This window comes from Schistocerca cancellata, chromosome 2 (genome assembly GCF_023864275.1).
Source record: "Schistocerca cancellata isolate TAMUIC-IGC-003103 chromosome 2, iqSchCanc2.1, whole genome shotgun sequence".
NCBI lineage: Eukaryota > Metazoa > Arthropoda > Insecta > Orthoptera > Acrididae > Schistocerca > Schistocerca cancellata.
In genome coordinates this window covers 675786411-675811854 of record NC_064627.1, presented here as the reverse complement: position 1 = coordinate 675811854, position 25444 = coordinate 675786411, and the positions used below count along the sequence as shown (strand labels likewise).

Here is a 25444-nt window from a genome sequence, read left to right as displayed (position 1 = left end):
CCTGTGCTGTGATACTTCCACGCAAAACAACAAGGGGTGCAAGCTCCCTCCATGAAAAACACAACCACACCATAACACCACTGCCTCCGAATTTTACTGTTGGCAGTACACACGCTGGCAGAGGATGTTCATCAGGAACTCGCCATACCCACACACTGCCATTGGATTACCACATTGTGTACCGTGATTCGTCATTCCACACAATGTTTTTCCTCTGTTCAACCATCGAATGTTTACACTCCTTACACCAAGTGAGGCGTCATTTGGCATTTACCGGCATGATGTGTGGCTTATGAGCAGCCGCTCGACCATGAGATCGAAGTTTTCTTGCCTCCCGTCTAACTGTCATAGTACTTGCAGTGGATCCCGATGCAGCTTGGTATTCCTGTGTCACGGTTTGGATAGATGTCTGCATATTACACATTATGACCCTCTTCAACTGTCTGTGGTCTCTTGTCAGTCAACAGACAAGGTTGTCCTGTACATTTTTGTGCTGTGCATACCCCTTCACGTTTCCACTTCACTGTCAAATTGGAAACAGTGGGCCTAGGGATTTTTAGGAGTGTGGTAATCTCGTGTACAGACGGATGACACTAGTGACACCCAATCACCTCATCACATTCAAAGTCCGTGAGTTCCGCGGAGCGCCCCATTCTACTCTCACGATGTCTGATGGTTACTGAGTTGCTGGTATGGAGTACCTGGCAGTAGGTGGCAACACAGTGCACCTAATATGAAAAACGTATGTTTTTGGTGTTGTCCTGATACTTTTCATCACATAGTGTATTTCCAGCTCAAATACTGTGATGGCATATTAAGAACTTTGTGTGACACTAAACTTGGAGAGGTTGAAAAAAGTTAGCCAACTAGTTGCAAATAAAGGCTTATTGGGTCCCTTTACCGATATTTCAATAATGATATAATTATCTTCTTCAGAAGATGTAATGAACACTAAACATGACATTACTGGCTACAAAAAGGGGTATTTTAAACAAAACACAAGTAACAATTGTAGACAATAAATTTTAAGGTAATCATAGTCACTCGTTCCATCTTATGCTAATAAAGTACATTGAATGAAGCCAAATGGCTCTTGTTGTACGAGACATATTTTTCTTTTAATGTTTTTGAGTCTAATTTGAATCTGGAATCTTTTGGCTGTTCTACTTCCTCTACTGTCTGTAACTTCTTGTTGCTAATTTGAAGTTTCTCCATTTTAACAACAAGGTTTCAATAAAATTTTAGTTCATTTTGCCCCCCTCCTCCTCTTTTTAATAGTATTCATTACTTTTGTTAGAACATTTCTACTAAATGCACTGGGAAATGTCATTGCTGTGTTACTTTGTTTCAGAATGTTTTTATATGCACTTTTTATATGTTTAATTTTGTTATTGCTTTAGATTAACATTGGTCCTATATGAGGCACAATTTTCTTTTCTATTTCAATGTACATAAGTTACGCAATACATTCGAGGCACATACATTTAGTGCCCTCTGTACGTAGCTTTCCTTAATGTTAAAACCTGTACATTTGGGCATCTGACCTTTGGTGTTTGCGGCATACAACCTTATGCGAATGGACAACTGCACTTGGCATTTAATCTTCAAACCTGAGATGCTGTGTTTGCACACTCTTAAGCTATGGCTTGTGATATTTTGTTCTTAATATGAATGTCTCGTACAACAAGCCATTTGGCTTTATTTAGTGTAGGGCATCAGCATTTAACTCCCGAAATCCATACGAATAAACCTTTATTTGCCACTGGTTGGCTGACCCCCTGTCCCCCTGCCAAACCTATCTAATATGTAAGTACCTCAGGCTTTCTGTGTAGTTAAGTAGCAAATATCATGGAACAGTTTTGCCTTGGTTATCTCAAATTATGAACCTATTTAACCCTTTGACTACTACAGACGTGCTCTCTGCTGAGTGCGACTTTGTTGTTGCTGTTTAGTATGCCTGAGAGATGGTCTTTGGGCCGCTATTAAATACATACGATTAGATTTTAAGAAAATTACGTGGTGAAAAAAGATTGAGTTTTGCACATCACTCGATGAAAGATGGAATTTCTTTTTATTTGTCATAGTTATTTGCTGCATCAAATTAAGTAAAGCATTGTGTGAGATTTTAAAGAATTTGCAGGGGTAAAAATGCATTTCGTAAACTTTGCATATGGTTGATTTTTATCTCGTACATTGCTATGTATGAAATGTAGACAAGATATTGTAATCGAGAGCAGGACATCATCTTATTTTGTTCTCGAGTGACTGGTTTTTTATATCCAGAGGACGGTTGCATGCAGTGTGCCCAATCCAGTTGCTGCGTATCGAGAATTGCATGATCATAAATAGCTCAAGATAGCAAAATGAAGGAAGGTTTTTTTTCCAAATGATACCCACAAGCTGTATGTTTGACAAATTATTGAAACTTATTTAATCAACGAGATATGGAAGTAACTCATCTACAGTAGGGAGAGGGTGAGTGGAATGGGACGCTAAACACATTGAAAGTGCTTGAGGAAAACCCAGGGGCTATGTTTAAACATGTGCTTGGCACCTAGGGTGCGTTAGAGCCTGACAGGTTAACTCGTCCACAGCAGTTAGAGTTAATTACATTTAGAATTTTCTCCTTAATTGTAATAATAGTTGGAAATGAGGCATGCAAGGACAGTTTGTGACACTTTCCCCATTTTAATACTTTTCTTGTTAAATAAACAATGGAAAATACAGGATGGAGTAATGGCAATGTTATGAAAAGGATAGATTGCTACTCACCATATTGAGGAGATGTTAAGCAAAGGCAGGCATAACAAAAACACTGCTAAACAAATAAGCTCTCAGCCAAAAGGCCTTCTTTTGAATTAGACACCATGCGCACACACACACATTCACATAAACACAACTTGCACACACATGATCACTGTGTCTGGCTGCAAGCAACAGCGCATGCTGGGAGAAGCAGCCGGAATGGTAGGGGGTAAGGAGGAGACTGGGGCAGGGAAGGGGAGGGATAGCACGTTAGGGGTGGGTGATGCTAAAGTGCTGCTTGTGGGAGCATATAGAGTTGAGATGGGGAGAGGGTAAGACAACTAGGTGTGGTTGGGAGGTTAGATGGAGGGCAGGGTTGGAGGGAGTAGGGGAGGAGAGAAGTAAAAAGACTGTGGACACATTGGTAGAATAGAAGGCTGTGTAGTGTTGGAGTGGGAATAGAAAAGGGGATAGGTGGGTGTGGGCAGTGACTAATGAAGGGTGAGGCCGGGAGGGTTATGCGAATGTAGGACATATTGCAGGGAGAATTCCCATCAGTTCAATTCGTAAGAGGTGTTGTTGGTAGGAAGGATCCAGATCTCACAGGCTGTGAAGCAAAGAAAGTTATGTTGGGAAAGATGCTCAGCAACTGGGTGGTCCAGTTGCTTCATGGCCATAGTTTGTCGGGGGCCATTCATGTGGACAGCCAGTTTGTTGGTTGTCATGCCCATGTAGAATGGAACACATTAGGTGGAGCTTAGCTTGTGGAGCACATGACTGGTTTCACAGGTAGCCCTGCCTTTTATGGGATAGGTGATGCTTGGGACCAGACTGGAGTAGGTTATGGTGGCAGGATGTATGGGACTGGGTCTTGCACCTAGGTCTATTAAAGTGGTATGAGCCATGAGTCAAGGGTTTGGGAGCAGGTGTTGAGTAGGGATGGATTAGGATATTGTGTAGGTTTGCTGGGTGTTGGAATACCACTGTGGGAGGGGTAGGAAGGATAGTGGGTGGGAAATTACTCATTTTAGAGCTTGACGAGAGGTATTAAAAACCCTGTTGGAGAATGTGATTCAGTTGCCCCAGTCCTGGGTGGTACTGAGTCACAATGCAAATCTTCCTCTATGGCTGCATGGTGGTACTTTGGAGGTGGTGGGTGGCTGGAGAGATGGTCCATGGGAGCTCTGTTTGTATACAAGGTTTGAAGGCTAATTACGGTCTGTGAAGGCCTCAGTGAGTTCCTTAGTATATCTTGAGGAGGACTGCTCATCAGTACAGATGTGACAGGAACAGGTGGCTCGGCTGTAGGGAAGAGAATTTTTGGTATGGAATAGGTAGCAGCTGTCTAAGTGGAGGTATGGCTGTTGGTTGGTTGGTTGGTTGGTTGGTTGGTCGGTCTGATGTGTATCGGAGGTACTGATGTAGCCATCTTTGAGGTAGAAGTCAACACCGGGAAAGGTGTCTTGTTGGGTTGAGGAGGGCTGGTTGAAACAAGTGGGGGAGAAAGTGTTGGAGGTTCTGGAGGAATGTGGTTAGGGTGTCCTCACCGTTGATCCAGATCTTGAAGATGTCATCAGTAAATCTGAACAAGGTGAGGGGCTTGGGATACTGGGTGTTCAGGAAGGCCTATAAATAGATTGGCATAGGGCGGTGCCATGTGGATACCCATTTCCGTACCCTGAATTTACTTGTAGGTGATGCCTCACTGACTACAAACATAACCTCCCACCGTGGTATTCCATCATCCACTGAACCTATACAATATCGTCATCCATATGTACTCAACACCTGCTCCCAACCCCCTTGCTTCACGGCTGATTTACCTTGTAATAGATCTGAATACAAGACCTGTTCCGTACATCCTCCCACTACCACCACCACGTACCCCAGTCGTGTCATAAGCATCGTCTATTGCATCGAAAGCAGGGCTACTTGTGAAACCAGTCATGTGATCTACTGGTTATGCTGCAACTAATGTGCTGTGTTCTGTGTGGGCATGATAACCAACAAGCCGTCTGTCCTTATGAATGGCCATTGACAAACTAGGGTCCAAGATACAGTTGAACCACACAGTTGCTGAGCATGCTGCCCAACATGAATGTCCTTCATTGACTGGTTCACAGCCTGTGCAATCTGGATCCTTCCTACCAATGCCAGAAATCCTGAATTGCACAGGTAGGATTGCTCCCTGCAGTATATCCTATGTCCTCTTAACCCTCCTGGCCTCAATCTCTGTTAGTCACTGTGCTTACCCACCTGTCCGCTTCCCACCTGTTTCCATTCTAGCACTGCACAGCCTCCTAATCCACCAACGCACCCACAACTTTTTTACTCCCCCTCCCTCATCCTTCAGTCACACTTTTATTTTTAAAGTAAGGTAAAAATAAATCTATTGTATGTTTCATTGTCTCTAAGATAAGCAGGTTGCTGTTATCCATCATTCGTTACTGCATAGCACTTTGGTTTACATCTCAGTGGATCTCAGTGGAATTACCATACACCTTGTATCCCACTGTCCGTGCAGCCTCGAGACTGCACCTAGCTTCCCTACTCTTTCACCACCAAATCACGGTATGCTACCACAATCAACACTTTACTGTGCCCCACTCTATCCTGCTATCCCTGTCCTTCCCTGCCCCAGCCCCCTCCTTACCCCCACCACTCAGACTGCTTCTCCCATCAGGCACTGTTGCTCTCAGTCTTGACTTGGCAGCCAGAGACAGTGGTCAGGTTGTGTGTGTGTGTGTGTGTGTGTGTGTGTGTGTGTGTGTGTGCGTGTGTGTGTGTGCGCGTGTGTGTGTGCGTGCGTGCGTGCGTGCGTGTGCGTGCATGCGCATGCTGTCTAATTCAAAAGAAGCTTAATTGTTTAGCTGTCTTTTTGTTGTGGCTGTGTGCACTCAAAATCTCCACTTTCTTGTTATGTAAATGGCTGATTTTGTGCGAGTCTAGCTTTGCAGAGAAAGAAACGTCTGGGAACATAGAATTGTGGATTAGTAGTTGTGATGAGTGTATTTATGTCATAGATCAAAAATTATGCACTGTTAATAAATTAATGTTATCACCATTAAATGCAAACATTTGTGATAATACTCTATGCTGGAGCTGAACTGAAAGTGTGTAATTTGAGTGGCCACTACAGCTAAATTTGAGCTCTGGTCTGGTGCACTAATTTGTCACAAATGCTCTCATGACAGTACACTACATTTGAAATGAAAAGTGTTGTTCATAAAGGAATTAAGTGTGATAAGATTACTTGTAATGTTACTTTTGCAACAGACAAGTTGCCACAATTATTGATAATCAGTATCAAAATATTTTTCTTCAGATTACAGGTGGAGCTGGATTTGTTGGGTCACATTTGGTAGATGAACTTATGATGACTGGTCACGAAGTTATTGTGGTTGATAATTTTTTCACTGGACGCAAGCGCAATGTTGAACACTGGATAGGTCATGAGAACTTCGAGTTAATACACCATGATATTGTAAATCCTTTATTCATTGAAGTTGATGAAATTTATCATCTAGCAAGTCCTGCATCGCCACCACATTACATGTATAATCCAGTGAAAACAATAAAGACAAATACAGTGGGCACAATCAATATGCTGGGCAAGTATTCCAATTCACCTCTGTTTTGAATAGGAATCATCAGAAGCTCAATTCTACTTTTTGTGTGTTCTTATTTTATACAGTTCTATTTGTTTGTAGGTTAATATTACTCGCTAATCATTAACCCTTTCCACTTCAACACAATTTCTAGTATATCTCACATGCTCCATTCTTGAATCTGATTGTACTGGGCATCAATCGTCCTACATAGTACTGCCATCTCAGGAAACCTGTGTGGAGGGAGGTTACAATTAATAAATTAAAGTTAGTAGGTGTGAAATGACTAGTTCTTCAAATACAGTCCTTTCTGAGGAGGAGATTGTAGATCTTTTAGAGTAAGTTAAAATGAGTAAGGCAGTGGTTCTGATGATGATAGTGATTCATTTGTAAACAATTAGAGTGGAATGACTATGGAAACAGTTCAACTGGAAGAGTGTTAAAAAATGTCACACGGTGAAACATTTTGCATTGTATTGCTTATGTAAACATATTTGAATTAACATGCACTTTTTGTGTTAATGTATACCCTAATTGATGGTCAGTAGCATCATTGTTTCCACAAAGAGACTTGTACTCGTGGCGAAGATTTAAATAAGAGGGCACAGAGATGCCCCATGTCTACATTATGGAGTGCAAAGGGGCTAAACATACATTTTCTGCTATGTTTGGGAACAATTTCCCAGTTCCAGTTGTAATTTTCACATTTGGAGTAGTGAAACATCATTAGTACTGCATCTTCTACCGATGAGGTTGACTTACATCCAATAGATTATTTCAACAGCACTCTTGTACAAATGTTAACTGAAACTGACTGTTGAATAAACCCTTGGCAAAGTTGTTACCATTCCTTATCTGATGTAAATGAAAAACACATTCCTTTGTGATATTATACCTTCATAGAAGCACTTGGACCATAACTGCACAGTGAGCAAGTCCTTGGCCGTGGAGGACCACATTCAAGAAAAACTTTCCATTGTCACAGAGTTTGCACCCTTCCTGACTCTTTAAGAACTGTTTATAGCATTGACCTTATGTCTTCTACTTTTTGAATGAAGCTAATTGGTGTTTTCTAACTATCTACTGTTATTGTTACATTGTTAACCATTTCATATGACTGGGTAGATGAATCAGTTTCTCATACTGAAGCAGTACTAACCTTTTAATACTTGTTTCAGTAGGTTCTAATCCAGGTAGAATTCTCATAAATGTTTATTCTTACTCCACTGGTTATAGTTCTTAATGATTGGTTGTGGACATTTTCTAACATTTAATGAATGATTCAAACTTAAATCACTACCTGGTACAAATGTAGAAAATACAGGGCTATTACAAATGATTGAAGCGATTTCATAAATTCACTGTAGCTCCATTCATTGACATATGGTCACGACACACTACAGATATGTAGAAAAACTCATAAAGTTTTGTTCGGCTGAAGCCGCACTTCAGGTTTCTGCCGCCAGAGCGCTCGAGAGTGCAGTGAGACAAAATGGCGACAGGAGCCGAGAAAGTGTATGTCGTGCTTGAAATGCACTCACATCAGTCAGTCATAACAGTGCAATGACACTTCAGGACGAAGTTCAACAAAGATCCACCAACTGCTAACTCCATTCGGCGATGGTATGCGCAGTTTAAAGCTTCTGGACGCCTCTGTAAAGGGAAATCAACGGGTCGGCCTGCAGTGAGCGAAGAAACGGTTGAACGCGTGCGGGCAAGTTTCACGCGTAGCCCGCGGAAGTCGACGAATAAATTGGCTCATGCCACAACTGGAGACCGACAGCGCCGACTTCATCTTTCAAGAGTATGGTGCTCCACCGCACTTCCATCATGATGTTCGGCATTTCTTAAACAGGAGATCGGAAAACTGATGGATCGGTTGTGGTGGAGATCATGATCAACAATTCATGTCATGGCCTCCACGCTCTCCCGACTTAACCCCAGGAGATTTCTTTCTGTGGGGTTATGTGAAAGATTCAGTGTTTAAACCTCCTCTACCAAGAAACGTGCCAGAACTGCGAGCTCGCATCAACGGTGCTTTCGAACTCATTGATGGGGACATGCTGCGCTGAGTGTGGGAGGAACTTGATTGTCGGCTTGATGTCTGCCGAATCACTAAAGGGGCACATATCGAACATTTGTGAATGCCTAAAAAAACTTTTTGAGTTTTTGTATGTGTGTGCAAAGCATTGTGAAAATATCTCAAATAATAAAGTTATTGGAGAGCTGTGAAATCGCTTCAATCATTTGTACAGGGTGTATACGACCCGGGACAACCGGGAAATCCGGGAAAAACCCGGGAATTTTTTCGTCCGGGAGAAAACCGGGAAAAACCCGGGAATTTTTCGGAATTCCGGGAATTTTTCATTGTTTTAGCTTTGAGTTAAATTTTTGTAATTTGACTGCAGAATTGATCTCTAGCAAAGAATGTTATTGTATCTTGCTACTGGAGAATGATACTGCAGCAATAAAATGTAAACGAGGGGGAAAAAAAATAAGATTTTAGTGGCAAAGGAAATGTGCAATTTACAACAACAAAACACCGTGCACACACAAGCGTCTGCAAATAGCAAAAATATGTCAAAGGCCATAGGGCGCAGACTGTAATTCTTCATAACAATAAACTGGTTGTTATGAGCACGACGTCACAACTGTTCACATTAGGTTCGTTTGACCAGTTGCCAGCGGTCTGCTGCGCATGCGCATTTGACTCGCCTTGCAGTACCTTCTCCCGCTTCCCGCTACTTGAAGTTTGGCTGTTAGCTGTATCGGTAGTAGCAGCAAGCAGCCAGATGCAAATGAGAAAAATTTTGCTCGCGCGCCCTAGCTGCCAGATTCGTGCTTGCACAGAGTTGTCTGAGTTGCAGTGGCGAGGGGGTTAGTCTCCACGTGACCCGTGTTTACGTTAAGTGATTTTGCTGCTTCTCTTCGTGTACAGCTCCCACGTCAAATGAAAACAAAACGGATTTCTGTGGCCGGAAGCTATCAATTGAATTAAAATACATTCACATAATTATGGAGGGCAAAAATATATTATTAATTTCAGTTTTCTGATTTTATTTTATTTCCAAGTTAGTAGCAGTCAAGCATTAATCACCTCGCAGAACAGTGAAGTTATTTTTGCAAGTTTGCTAAAGAAATTTGGCTTTATTAATCTTTCCGCTGAGGCAATCATTATATTTGTAACGAAGTGTTTCATTCTACAGTATTGGTTAGTTCCAACTGTTCACTGAATTTCAAGTGCACGTTATCATCTTCTGCCATGTATGGCATTATGCCGTAATAAAGAACCAAAAATGATATCGTAGAGTACTGGTACTCCAAGAAAATTTACATCCCAAAAAAACACACTGAAAAACTTAATATCAGATGGGACCTACTTCATTGTGAATCTGGAAAAAGCCAATTTACACTTCCAAGCCGAATTATGCATTTTAGTATGGATTACGAAATTCTAATGCTCTTTGGAGTATCCTCTGATGACCTGTTTCTTTTATGGTGTAATGTAAGCTCTCTTCGTGCTTTATGCACACGAACATGCTGGCTTCCCACACCACACACGCACAATAATGCCTGTTTTCTGGCGCTCTCCGGCTACTGGTAAATCGAACCTATTTTTAACAGCATCCGGATAGTACCGCGAACGGTGGTTAGAAAAGCTTTACTTTTAAAGTAAATTTCTTTTTACGCAAGATGAAATATGTTACGTGTGAGAAAGTGGGATGGATATCTAAATCACAGAGCGTTCGAAACTGAACAGATTGAGAACCAGCAACTTTCAAGAATTTCGAGCCGAGACATTTACGTCATAATTTTAAATTTACTGGCACATTTGTGTGACGTATCGTAAAAGCATAACACACGCAAAAAAAGATCAATATTACATGTGAAAGCTTAGCTTCTGTTGTAGCGTGTTAATCTTAGACACCAATATTATATGTGAAAGCTTAGCTTTTCTTGTAGATATACGGTACTGTTTACATTAATGTAAACAGTTAACTTTTCTTCTTGTGTGTTCGTGCTATGTAACCAGTGATCTTGCTATTGGCTAACTATAACACGTGTCCTAAGCTCTGAATAGCTGCTGTCATCGGTTGGCGAGATCTCGTGGCTTGAGACATGACTCGCTTACAAAAGGACATCGCAACCTCGGTTTCAACGCTCCGGAAACTAACGCACTGTGTTTGGTGCAATTCGAATTTATACTTTCGTAATACGAAAATATGCAGCGTATATGTTACTGCAAATCAAAGGTCTTTAGAAAACTTCTCTCCTTTTTTTAAGTTAAATGTCTCTCCTAAACCTTTTCTGCCCCGTCTTTTCTTTCTTTCTTTCTTTTTTTTCCCGGGAAGTTCTACGCGATTGTATAAAACGTTAATCATTCAAAGGATTGATAAGTTTTACAGTTCCAAGGGAAAACCTACGGGAAAACCTACTGTCACTTAGCACGGAAAAAGTGTATTTTGGCCCGGGAAAAAGCATATTTTTTAAACAGGATATCCGGGAGAAATCCGGGAATAATCCGGAAATTTTTTTTCCTTGTCCCCGTATACACCCTGTTGTAATAACCCTGTAAAAAGAATGGGAGGTACTCATTTATCTTTAATGGACAGAATATTGATATCATAAAGACATGACATCTTCAGAGGAACCCTGACCACTATTAGTACCCTGAGAAAATGTTGCCTGTGTTATTAATTTGATAATCATTTTCAACCTGGTGCACAGATCTTCAGGTCCAAAACTATTGCTGCAAAGCATAGTATGTTCAACAGTGTCTAACAGAAGATTAACATTAAATGTAAGTGCAACAAATTTAAATAAATGGAGTAATAGTAATGAAGATTCTCAAAAACATGTGAATCTGTCATTAGTAGCTCCTTTGCAATGGGCAAGTGAATACTGATTTCCTGAGACCTAGTTCTGTCGTCATCAGCTAGATTCTCATGTAGCCCTTTTCACGTGTCTGCATGTGCACTTAAACGGAAACCTTCATAGCCATATTGGTGAAAAAGTGCTCAGGTTCACAGTTGTCTTTTAAGTCAGTCAGTTGCTTTTACATCTTCTGATGGAATTCTCCTGTATCTGGTATTTCAGAGTATAATAATGATGGAATCTGGTTAGTATATCTTCCATGGATTGTAGAAGATTTGAGGAAAAACTATCTAAGTGTGTCATCATATGAAGTTTCTTGAAGATTCAGAAAGTGACAGAGTGCACTTTGAATCGAGTTATTGCTGTTGAAGTTGCAGTTTGGCCATGAATGAAGATATTTTTGCTTTAGACTTAAAGAAATTCATTTTGTCTTTCTGCAGCCTTGTCCTGACCTCATTGGATTTATCAGTTATATCTGCAAGACGGGCAATGTCAAGACATTGTAGTTTGAATGCTTAGGTAACTTGACCAAAGAAACTCAACTCTTGCATCAAAAGGATGGGGAGGGGGGAGGGGACACTTTTATCTTGATAACTGCCTCATATCAATGTGTTGGAGAAGACATTTGAATTCTTTGTCAATTCCTTGACAGAGCTGAAGGAAAAGATGACTGTTCAAAGGATGCACATTCCTGTTGTTAACGTTACTGACAAAGACAGAGATTTATGCAGTCTCTCACTTAAATTTGTTTAGCAACAGAGCACTACCTTTGGGTTACACAATATAGGTTTTGAATGGGCTCTATAACCACAATACTTAGGAAATGATATTTCTCTCTGAAAAAAATCTTCCATTTTTATATTTGTAGTGAAGTCATGCTGGTGGTCAAATTTCTGGCAAACATCATTTCATCAATTATGTTGTCACTTAAGCTAATGGATCGAATGGCAGGGAGCAGCAGTGCCTCCTAATCTATAGCTGTGGATCCATCAATTTGCATTACTAGTTGAGTGTTCTTAGAGACATTGAAATGCATTTCATCCACCTAAAAGGCCATCTCGCCAATTCTTTTCGGAAGTGTCATTGTTCAAAGGAACTTATTTCATCCTGCCACATGCATCAGACTCCAGCACTATACCGATAGTTTATTTAGTTACAGGGTATACAAGTGTTCTCCAAAAAAATATACAATTCCCCACATTTTGTTATAATAATAATTATTTTTATAAAGCAAGGAGACCTTTGTGTGTGCAGAGAGTAGGTTTTCTGAATACTTTGCGTGCCGAAAAGCACTTTCCCAAGATGATCGCTTAGAATGTGGTAGGTTCCATAGCTTCATTTCACAATGGGTCTCCACGAATGATGCACAGTGCTGGATAAAGGGACGAGTCAGTGTTCCAAGTAATCAAGTGAATATTTTTAGAAGTGAAAATGTGCTTCCAAAATGCGCTGGTTATGCTGCTGAACAAATGCCATAGGTTTTCACCATGCTCAACTGATTCTAGGCACAATGTACCACAACATGTGTGCAGTGCCAGTAGTCTCAATATTGAGGCTTCTCTGTTGGTATATAATCAGTTTGGAAGATTTCATTGTTGGAGCTTTGCCCAAGTCTGAGTTCAACCACTTGATGCACTTGTATGGCCTCCAAGACAAGGCACCTACTAACATTACAGCAGCTGTGGATGTTTGAATATTAATCTAAGCTAATAATAATCATGTAAAACTGTTGTTTTGTCTGTCTGAACATTCTTCTCCAAAACTACTAAACAGATTTTCAGGAGGTTTTCGCAGGCAGCTCGTGTATAGCTTGGGGCATTGTATGGGTTTAGCTCATCAAAATTGGATCACAGAAAAAAAGATGTCATCATTGAAAGTTTTATGTGTAGTATTTCTATAAATGTGCAAGTAATCAAGTCTATCAAGTTTTCACGACTAACCCATTGAACCAGTTTTAGTGTAATTTTGTATGAAGATAGCTTGAACATTGATGAAGAACATAGGCTACTTTAGAAAATCTGTAGTAGAAAGTACTTACTGATTTGAAGAATATTTTGCAGATTAGGGAAAAATATTTAGTCCTTGACTTTTGATCTTTATCAAATTTGTGTAATGTTTTTATTGGTTGATAAATGACACATAATAAGATTCAATGTAATGAATACAATGCTTATGTAATCATCATTGTGTTTAATCTATACATCCACACTATTTGTTGCATGATTTACATATTATGTAATGTATAGCTTCTTCAATAGCATGATGCATAGATGTGTGCTCTTGCTCTTGCCCCTCTGTACTCACTGCTCAGCAGTGTCACTGCGCATTCCAATGCATTGTGTGTTGGGACAGCATGGGAGGGGGAAGATCAGGATGCACATTATGAACTAGGCTTACACAAACAGGTAGGTGTGAGAGCAGCTTATGTTATTGCATGTACAGTAACTTGTGTACTTACCATGGCTCATCATATCAAAGCTACTGATTTGCGAGCACAGCAGCAGGTAACATCTATTTCTTACATAATTGTACTAAAAAAAGTTTTTATGTTTAAGTGTCTTTTTAAGTTGTTCTGGTCTCATTTTTAAACCAAATGTGAATCGAAATATAATTTTAATAAATATATTTGGCCACCTCTTTAGCCGAATTGTTAGCCACTGCATTTGATGCTGAAAGATCCAGGTTCAATTCCTAATACCATCTAAGATCTTTTATTGAAGTAGAGGTCTGGAATGGTGTGGACTCAGCTTCATGAGGCCAAATGAGGAGTTTCTTGAATAAAGAACAACTGACACCATCAGTATTCAGCTACTGGCAATTTCTGCTGTAGGGATTGAACATGCTGATCATGTGTACCACACTCATGTACCACTCCTACTGACTTGAAGGTGTCTCTTTGCCAGTCAGTACAGGCATATTTTTTTAAAAATGACATTGGATTCAGCTGTCAGATGTTATCGTACCTATGTTTAAAAAGTTAAATTCATGGAAATTTTTATCTTGACTAAAACATCAGTTAAAAGAAAACACTGGCAGTATATCCCCCAATATTCCTTTAGTGCCCCCTGTACAACCCCCCCCCCCCCTACCTCTTCACACCCTACCCAAATATCCCATCTCTCTCCTGTGGTGTCAGCAGCTTGTGGTCTAGTGGCTAGCATTGCTGCCTCTGGATCAAGTGGTCCTGGGTTTGATTCCCGGCTGAATTGGGGATTTTCTCTGCCCAGAGACGGGGTGTTTGTGCTGTCTTCATCATTTCATCATCATCATCATCATTCGTGACAGTGGCTAGATTGGACTGTGTAAAAATTGGGACTTTGTACGGACACTGATGACAGTGCAGTTAAGTGCCTCGCAAACCTGTCATCATCTCTCCTGTGGCAGTAATAACAAGTTGGAGAAGAACTATTGTAAAGCGCCTTCATAGTTGGGTATCGGTGGACAACTTCCACTTCTATTAAAAGTCCTTTCTGGTAGAGTGGTTTATTGCAAATTTATCTAAGTAAAAATTGTTCTACAGTATAGCATATTCCATTTCGCTTATCTGTAAATGGTGTAACTAACACAGTAAAAACCATTGTAAAAATGATCATTTTTTTCTTCAGGACTATATTTCTTGTTCATTTTCAAACCTCACTGTGACAACTCGTCATTAGAAATTGACCACCCTTAGCTGGTTGGAGAGATAGGCTGTGAGCATAGATTTACTCTCATACAAATGTTTGAATACTCACTCACTTTCAACTTAAAGACTCTATTCTTAACTTGATAAAACAGTCATCTCTCATTGCATGGTATTAGCTGATAAAGCCACTTGGCAGCCACACTAGAAAACTTAATATTACTAGTTGTAGGAGGTCACAAATCCCTTGAAGTGCTTCAGCCAGAGGGATGAGGATCAGTTAAATAAATTAATGTCTACTACTCTTTCTATATATATGTATCATTCATTTGCTCCTGACTTGATAGTGGGTGTAGCTTCTGTCAATCAACTTTTATAATTTGAAAATAGTGAATAGACCCAACTGTCAGCCCATTAAGACTTGCAACTGGAGCTCATAAGACAAGCCCCATTCTGCGATGAAGGAAGGTGGTGCAGTGGTATAGGCACTGGATATTGCTGTTGGGAGCAGTGGGTTTCAAGTTTTTCTCTGGCCACCCACATGTAGCTTTCTGTCTCTCTCCCCCCCCCCCCCCCTTCTCCCCTCCTTCCACCCTCCCACCCCCTCCTCCTTCCCTTTCCTCATAACAGATTAAGGAAGATATTGGGAAGGTTCTCTGTGTAGGGCATGGCCTAAATTATTTTTTTTTATTTTTTATTTATTTATTTATTTTTTGCCAGTCTGTGCTAGCATTTGGTCACTGACTTATTTGTTGATAATGTGGTAAACTTAAGCTTCCTTCTTTTCTTAGAATGTAAGGGAAGCTACTCACAGTGCTTTGTCCCTCTTTAAAACATTCGGCCAAAGAATCTTATGCCATTGGGGGATCCCAGCCAGATGACTCATGATTGAAAAAAAAATTGTAAAAATGAAAGTTCTCCTGTAGTATTATAGCAACCATTCACCTTGGTTGATAAAGAGGCATAAAAAACATTTAATTACCATATGATACCATATGAGTATGACCTGTGTTTCTTAAATGCACTTACAGTACCTATATTTTATTAAAGTCAAGAAGTGGAACACGTCTTTAAACTGATCATACAAGCTGTTTCTCAAGAAGTGGACAATTAAGGGTGTCTACCAGTGTATTTACCATTGCAGTTCACACAAATATGTCCAGGAAATGGAACTTAAATAGTAAGTCCATTTTCTGTAACATCCTGAGGATAAAGAGTTGAGTGCAATACTCATTGCTCTCAATTGTATAAAATTTAGCCAAAAAAAGGATAACATTGCTCGTCATATTATCCATAGAATATACACAACAGAAAGGCTTGTCATTCACAATTTTTGCAGAAGCGAAGTTCACTAGTATCATTATGGTGGGTACCTGATTCGAGTTAGATTTGTAGCAGTAAGATAACAGATGTGGCAGCCAGATAGACTTGAGGAGAATTAAGTGGCATTATGCTACATCTCCAAATGTGCACTGATGTTATCGGTACGGAGTAAAGTTATGGCTGTGTGGAGGGAAAAGAGACAAAAAGTGTAACTGAACAAGCCTTGGAAGATCTGATTGATCTTTGTCAGGGTGTACCTTTGTTCAATGCACTTTGATGGAAAGAGGTAATTCTAGCTCACTTGTAGCACATGGTGTCCTACTGCATCATGAATGGCCTGCATGAAGTGATCACTATTGCAGTGCACTGTAATTTAGGTATGTGCTGATTTGATGGATATTTTGTATTTTAACAAATGACAGTGATAATTTGAGGTGCATGTTAATGTTTTGTGACCCAATGAATCTTGTTCAGATAATTTAATGAACATGTTTCCTGGCTGTTTTATGATCTTCAGTGAAATACTGTAATATTTTTCATTAGTTGACTTTATATTATGATTTTTTAGTTGAGCTATATTAATTGAATTGAGAGGGCTGTAATGATCATAATGTTGATTACCCGAACACCAACATGACAGCATTAAAGTAAAAGTGCAGAGAGCAACTAGATGAACCTCTCCTCTGCAGTAACATTGTCATGAGGAGTAATGTGGAGGGACATCCAACTCAGTCATATAGTGCAGCTAAGAAGGAAGGATTTAATGTCCCATCATAATTGAGGTCAATAGAGATGAATCACAAGGTTGGAATGTTTCAAGGATGGGGATGGAAATCAGCTGTGCATTTTCAATGGAACCATCTCAGCATTTGCCTGGAGCAATTTAGAGAAATTGCGGAAAACCTAAATCTTGATGGCCAGATGCAGATTTTAACCGGTGTGTCCTGAATTTGAGTCCGCTGTGCTAACCACTACACAGCTTTGCTCAGTGCAGCTAAGAGAAGAAATGGAAACTGCATCTTTTGTATTATGTTGAAAATTGAAAGGTTTAGATTGGTGTAGAAAGTTGATTAACGTACCAGTATTTCAAGTTATTAAAATTACCTTAAAAATTAAAATGATGATAACAATAAGTATTTCTGCCATATAAATGTCAGTTATCACAAAAATACAAAACTGGAAATAAGGCTGTGCACTAATCTCACATTGGTTGTTAATGCACGAAAGTGTTATTTGACTGCAGTAGTTTGCTGGTGTCAACCTACTGAGTTCCTCATTGAAGGTGAGTGAAAAAAGAAAGAAAGAAAGAGCGTGCATAGTGTTACATGAAGTTGTGTGAAATCAATGAAATATTAACGCTAAATTTGATATTAGTAGTCAGTTAGCCTTAAAATATCTGTTGCCAGTGAAATTAAAAAGATTTTTTTTACTGCTTTATGATTAACATTTAATTGGTTGCAATAATTTAATTTTGTTTACAGGGCTGGCAAAAAGAGTTGGTGCTAGAGTTTTGATTGCCAGTACATCGGAAGTGTATGGCGACCCGGAAGTGCATCCCCAACCAGAAACTTACTGGGGCCATGTCAACCCTATAGGTGAGAACCAAACAAGAAAGAAATAATTATATTCCTTATAATGAACATGTAATACGTCGGTTTACACACACACACACACACACACACACACACACACACACACACACACACACAAAATTTCCACAGTTGTAGTGTGTTGTATGACAGGTTAGAAGCATGTGCTCGACAGAGTAGATGAAAAATAATGTTGAACATAAAAAAATTTCAGCATTCTGCTATAATTGTTGAGTTTTGAAGCATAATTTGAAGCTGAATAAATATAAGATGCATAAAATCGAAAATTTCTTTTCTTAGCCAAATTTTTGAAGAAATGATAAATTGCTGAAGAAATATGATTTCTAAACTCTATTAAATCTTCATAGCTTAGTATGTATTACATTAATTGTTTAGGTCCCAGGGCATGTTATGATGAAGGTAAAAGGGTTGCTGAAACACTAAGCTATGCCTATGCAAAACAGGAGAAAGTTGATGTTAGAGTTGCAAGAATATTTAACACATATGGACCAAGAATGCATATGAATGATGGAAGAGTGGTATCAAACTTCATTCTTCAAGCCCTTAACAATGAAACCATCACAGTGAGTTTCTACATCATTTTGACATTATAGTATTTAAGTAAAATGATGAAGGTTAGAATAAATGATTACAGCAATGTAAGTTGCACTTCATACCTTTAATTACTGACATTAATGGTTGCTTACATTTGAATGTGTGCATAAATTGTGTTTGGGTGGACGAAAAAGGATTTGTAAGTCCTTGATATTGTAGTGGCCTTTTTGTTGTCCTGGCATTTGCTAGTTGAATTGTATTTGGTTTTGTGGTGATGGAGTCTCTCTCTCTCCCTCTCCCTCTCTCCCTCTTCCTCTCTCCCCCCTCCCCCCCCACTCCCCCACCCCGCACATATAAAGCAATATAGTGACAACAGTGTGTAGAAATACTATGGCGCAAGAATACAGTTGAGGAAGCTGACCATCGTTTTCTTCTGTTTTTTAGTTATTCTCTGTATATAGGTTACCTTTTATTTCCCAATGTATCCTTACTTGTATACAGAATTAGTTCAGGTTTAGAGTTATTGCTGATCTTGGCATCATGGCTGTGTCTATATTTGAAGAAGTTTGACTGTGTTTGACAGCATGACACAAGGTAACTGAAATTTCGTTGTGTTAACATCAACACATTTGCTTAGTTTTCTTCTGCACTCATTATTTATAAAACACTTCTGATAAGGGAGAATTAGCATTTGTACTGCCCATAAGTTCGCCTATAGTCCATTCACGAAGAGGTGAATGAGGGCTTTGAGGGCTCCCTAGTTCTGGATCACCAGAAGCCTGTCAACTTTGGCGTGCTCATGTTTTGTGGGCTGCTGCCATCCTTAGTGATCAAATACAGAATCTTGCATATGCAATCATTTCAAAGTGATTGTTATGTAATTTTTATTATTTTTTAATTGCCACAATGTAAATTTAGTACTAGTTGTTTTTAATTTCGAATTGTCTATGTGAACTGTTAGTGACAAGCACCGTCGTTCAATATGCAACCATCAATTTAGATTTCACGAATCATGTAAGCTTCTGTTATGCTCCTGTCTCACTTTTGACTTTCATAAACGTGCAGTACGCACCATATTTTACAGACTATAAGACACACCGTAACTTTTAAGCAGTTTTTTTTTAAAAAGTAACATTTTTACCATTAGATTGTAAAGCCAGACTAAAAAAAATTTGTAATTTATAAAACCAAACTGATCTTTATAAATCACTGAAAATCGTCAGCTGGGCTGCTTCTTACTCCTCCTCCTCCTCCTCCTCCTCCTCCTCCTCCTCCTCCTATTTGCCATCATCAGTGTCCTCTTCATATATAAGATGGTCTTCACTGCCATCGAGAGCATTACTTATGCCACACTTCATGAAAGATTTAAGATTGTATACGCTCCGGGACAACCAGGAAATCCGGGAGAAAACCAGGGAAGACCTGGGAATCTTTTTATAATTCCAGGTATTTGTCATTGTTTTAGTGTTCCGGAAAATTTTGTAATTTGTACTGGCAAGAACCAATAGTGCAACAAACAGTTTTACTGTATCCCGCTGCTGCAGAATAATACTTCAGCAATGAAACATAAACGAGAGAAAAAAACCAAAATAAAACTTAAGTTGCAAAGTTCATGCGCCATTTACAACAACAAAACAAAGTACACACAAAAGTGCATGCCAAAAGCAAAATGTGTCAAAGACATGAAAAATGTTCGTATTTAAAGACAATGAAATATTTTATAACAGATACCTGTTTCCGATGAATGTGACATTTGTAACTGTTTACATTAAGTTTGTTTGAGCAGTTGCCAGCAGGCTCATGTGCATGCGCAGTTGAGTTGCATATGAGCAGTACCTTCTCCCTCTTCTGGCTACTTGAAGTGTGGCTGCCGCAGTAGCAAGGAGCAGTTACGCTACCCAGAAAAAATTTTCTGGTACGCTCAAGCTGCCAGATTCATGCATGCACAGATCAGTCTGGGTTGTAATGGGGTGGGGGATAGTTACCCGTGTTTAGGTTTGGTGATTTTACTGTTTCCTCTTCGTTTACAGTTTACACATCAAATGAAAACAAAATGGATTTCTGTGGCCGGAAGCTATCAAGTGAATTAAAACACATTCTCATAATTACGGAAGGCTAAAATATGTTACTGGTTTAAGTTTTCTGATTTTATTGTATTTCCACATTTTTGGTAGTAAAACATTAATCACCTTGTTGTCAATGAAGTTGCTTGTGTGGTTTGCTAAATAAATGTGGTTTTCATTAATCTTTTTCGCAGATGCAGTCAGTTTTAAGATACGAAGTGTTTGTTCCACACTATTGGCTAGCTTCAACTTTTCACAGAATTTCACATGACAATTTTTATCTTCTGGCATGTATGGTATAATAAAGAACCAAACATGAGACACTACAGTACTGCTACTCCAAGAAAATTTGCATCCCGAAAAGTTTACAGAAAAGCTTATCATCAGATAGGGGCCTACTTTGTTGTGAATCTACACATATGAATGTATCCTCTAAGCTGAATTATGCATTTTAGTATGGTTTACGGAACTCCCATGCTCTTGAAGTATCCTCTGATGCCCTATTTCTTTTATGACGTCATGTAAGATCTCTTAATGCTATATGTGTACGAATGTACTGGCTTCCAGTGGCCTACATGCAGTAATGCCTGTTTTCTGGCGCTCTGTGGCAGCTGCTGAAACAAATCCATGTCTAAGAGGTCACGGGGAAAATATTTCGAATATTTCTTTAAAAAGCGTCATTTTCAAAGGAAATTTCCTTTTACACAAGGTGAATTATGTTACGTGTCAGAAAGTATAGTGAATTTCTTAAATCACAGAGCATTTGACTCTAATGTAAAACTTACACTTTGAGTACCAGCTACGTTGAATAATTTCAAGCCCAGGAGACCAGACATTAATGTCATTGTTTAAAATTTTACTGATGCATTTGTGTGATGTATCTCAAGGTGTAACACATGTTAAAAAGACCAGTATTATATGTGAAAGCTTAGCTTTTCTTGTAGCTACACTATGTACATTAACTTTTCCTACTTATGTGTTCACACTGCTTAACAGTGATGTTGCTATTGGCTGACTGCATGACGTGTCCTATGCTCTGAATATCTGCTGTCATTGGCTCGCAAGTTCACGCGACATGAGCTATGATTGGCTTACCAAAGTGCATTGCAATCTCTATTTCAGTGCTTCAGAAACTATAAAGTGCTGTGTTTGTTGGAATTTGAATTTATACTTTCGTAATACGAAAATATTTAGCGTATTGCGTATTGTAATATGAAAATATGCGGCGTACATGTTGCTGCACAACAAAGGTCTTTCGAAAACGCCCCCCCCCCCCCCCTCATGCCGAGTTTCATTTTCATTTTCTAAAGTGCCGGGTAGTTCTACGCTGTTGTATAAAACCTTTGTTGTTGAAAGGATTGATATTTTTACAGCTCCAAGGTAAAGTACACTGTCACTTATTGTGGGAAAAAATGTATTTTCACATTGGAAGAAGTAAATTTTCACATCGCAAAAAGTGTGTTTTTAACTGGGAGATCCGGGGAAAATTCAGAAATTTTTTTTTCTTGTCCGCATATACACCCTGAATAATGTCCTCTCTCACTTTAGACCATGGCTTCTATCCAATGACACACTTGTTTGATTACACTGGTCAACACTCATTTTCTTGCCAAGGATATTTGAGTGGCTTTAGGATGGGTTAGTGGTGCTGAGGACGAATATAGCAACCATTTATGCAGTTTAGCTCTAGTTTTTGAGATAATGCATGATTTATTCAAAAAATTAGAAAAAATTGCTAATACTGAACTCGAGCGCTACAAACTACAATGAAAAAAGAAAATAATCTTTATAAATAGCTTCTATGAAAACCTGATTGGCATTTGTCCACGTGTAAAACATAATTGAAAAGTTTCTCTATAAGTATATCATTTTCCGTCCATGACGAACCGCTTCCTTCACGCTTTCCTTTTATAGGTCTCTTCAGAACAGTCACGTTGCAGATTCCAGCAATAATCTGCCATCATATGCCTGTCCCATCTTCCTTTATATCTTTCCTCTATTCCTTTCATATCTTGATGGAACCGCTCTCCTTGTTCCTCACTGAAATCACCTAGATTACGAGGAAATCGATCCAAGTGGCTGTGAAGGAAGTGCAATTTTATGCTCATGTTAGCTCCTAAGTTTTAAAAGTTAGTGAGCATGTTTTTGACCAGTTCCTCGTAATTGGGAGCTTTATGATTGCCCAAAAAACATTCTAAAACAGCGACAAAACTGTTCCAGGCTGATGCTTAAGTGACAGTCATGACACATGTAAAATTGGTATCGTTGATGAGCCTGCGAATTTGAGGACCATCAAATATTCCTGCCTTAAGTTTTTCACTACTGAGTCCAGGGAACGTATTGCAGATGTATGTGAAGCAATTACCATTTCTGTCTAAAGCTTTGGTGAATTGCTTCATTAGTCCTAACTTAATATGTAATGGTGGAAGAACAATCTTGCCCTACTAACCAGAGGTTCATTAATGATGTTTGCTTCACCAACAGCCATATGTTCCCTTGGAGGCCATGTTTTCTGCTTCCAATGTTCGTGCTTTGCCCTACTATCCCACATGCAGATAAAACATGGGTGCTTTGTGTATCCACTTTGTTGTCCAAGCAAGAAGTTCATCATTTTCAAATCAACACAAATCAATTTTCTGCAGAACCATCTTGATGTTAGCATATGCTTCACAAAGTTTTGTTGAGTGGGCAATTGTAATAGATGCGCAACGATTGCCATTGTGTAGGAGAACACATTTTAAACTTATAGTGGAACTGTCTATGAAGAGACGCCAGTCCTCTGGTCTATATTCCGGCAGCCCCAATTCAAGTAAAAGTCCAGGTATATTGAGGTATATTGCTGCAATACACTATAACCTCTTCTTGGTTGAAGTATGGAAGAAGGTTTTCTTCTCTCGTCCGGTAAGCTGTTATTTTAACACTTGGATGAAGACAGTTCTTTTCCTTAAGCCTGGATGCTAAGAGTTCTGATGCTTGCTTTGAAAGATTGAGTTCTCGTATCAAGTCACTGAGCTCCTTCTGGTCGAACTGCTGGGGTTGTGTCTCACGTCCTTCGTATTCCGAACCACTACTTGTACATTCCTCGCCGTGCACCTCGTCATCTGATGATGTTAGCGTGGTAATGTTGTGAAGGTTGGTACAGGAACATCGTTGCTGTGCACCACCGGTCTTCTTGCTGACTCCAAATCAGGATATTCCCACTTTCGTTTTTTGAACCTATTAAAACCTTTCACATTAACAATTCAAAAATAGCAATCATCTGTATGGTACTTCTGCTCTCGCCATACCATAGGCGCTCCGAAGTTTAAGCTTTTCCTTTTTCGTTTTGTCCACTGCCGTAAGCACTCCACACAGCATTTACAAACTTTATGGGGTGCCCACGCCTTGTCTTGATCTCCAAGTTTAATTCCGAAATATGCCAGATACGCTTCCTTCACAAAAGGAGTGATATTCTTCCTGTTCTTTTGAAGAACGTATTCACCACAAATGTAGCAGAACTCATCTGGATGGTTCACGCAAAGACGGCGTGAAGAACTCATGTTTTCCTAAAACAAAATTGCACAAATACTACATATTATGCAGAACTTTCTTGTATTTGCATGTCAATCACATCCAACAAACATCATTAATTGTTTTGTGTGAAATGAATACTCACCTCTTATTTGCTACGTCACGATGAAGAGGTTCTATCTCCTTGAAGCTGCACTGCACATGTGTGTGACTTTCGACCATCGCCATTTTTCTTGTTTACACTGAACGCTACCTATCGGGTGTTGTGGGGATTACCTCGGCCAACAAATGAATGTCGAGTACCGCCGAATTCAAATCTGCACAACCCTCAATATCTTCAACACATGCACTGCACAACAGGACTGAACACATGCTGACAGTGTGATGTTTGCATGATGTAATCCTCAACCACACAGATGCACTCCCTGAGCACAATTGTTAAATAAAGATAGTACAATATCACTAATTAAAAAACAGGTAGCAAATACATTACACCATATGTGGACCCTGCAGTCGATATTATCCACATGAAACTCTCATTTCCACAAATAACCTATATCTCAAAAACCAGAGCCAATTTGGAAAAAGTACAAATATACTCGGAATGAGTATCATAACAATATCCCATTTTCGTTCAAACTTCCCTGGCAACGAAAAAAAAATTTTATTTTGTAGAGCTGTGTTATAGGTCGTTTTAAAGCTCCCTTCATCGTGAATTGATGTTGGGTTTCGTCCACCATCCATTTGTTCCACTTCTCTCTAATATACACATTAAGTGATTTATTTATCAAGACATCAGGAGATTGCAGTTTTTAAGTAAGTCCTTCCATAAGAGCAGCAAGCTCCGTATTTCCCTGTCTCAGTTTCTCTTTCACAGAATTTTTCAAATGACTACTAAACAGATCTAGCACGAGAACAGAAATCTTCTTCAATAAAGCACCTTTCCTTCCTCCCACACTCTTTAATCCATAATTTCATAGCAGCCTCATCCATCCAACCCTTGTCATATATGTGAACAACAATACCTGGTGGTATTTCAGAAGGTTTTGGCACTGTTTTGCACTTGAAAATGATAATTGGCTTAAGTTAAGTACCGTCAACACAGTATGAAAGGACAACAGTGTAGCGCATTTTTTGACGATTTTAGCACCTTTCACAGCAACAGTTCTGTTACTTGACACATAAAACGTCAGAGGAATTTTTTCCATATTCACTATTTGGCTTAGTTCCACACTGATTTTCTTTCGATGTTGAATAATAAAGCCATTTTCTTGTTATACTCTTGTGGTATTTTCTGAGATATTTTGGTTTTTGTTCACAGGGTAAGTCCGTGACACTTCATAAACCCGTAGCACCAACCAACTCCACTGTTAAAGTTTGTGTATTTGAATCATTTTGTATTGATTCCAGTGCCATTCTGATGGTGTCCTTGAACCTATTTCAATACATCACCTTCTAGTTCTTGCCATTTTGAATTCAGTCCTCTATTTGCGCATTTAGTCTTCCTCATTTTTTTCAGTCCTTCATCAGCCTACCGATTGTGAATGTGATTTT

General features: G+C 39.3%; 1 protein-coding gene across 1 annotated transcript in view; it reads left to right on the top strand.

Moving 5' to 3' along the window:
- The window catches only part of LOC126162401 (UDP-glucuronic acid decarboxylase 1), a 74448-nt gene that overhangs the window by 10562 nt on the left and 38442 nt on the right, over positions 1-25444 (top strand). The window contains exons 3-5 of the mRNA XM_049918895.1: positions 6071-6356; positions 17655-17768; positions 18159-18346. Of these exons, the coding sequence (XP_049774852.1) occupies positions 6071-6356; positions 17655-17768; positions 18159-18346 (588 nt within the window). The remainder of the gene's footprint in view (positions 1-6070; positions 6357-17654; positions 17769-18158; positions 18347-25444) is intronic.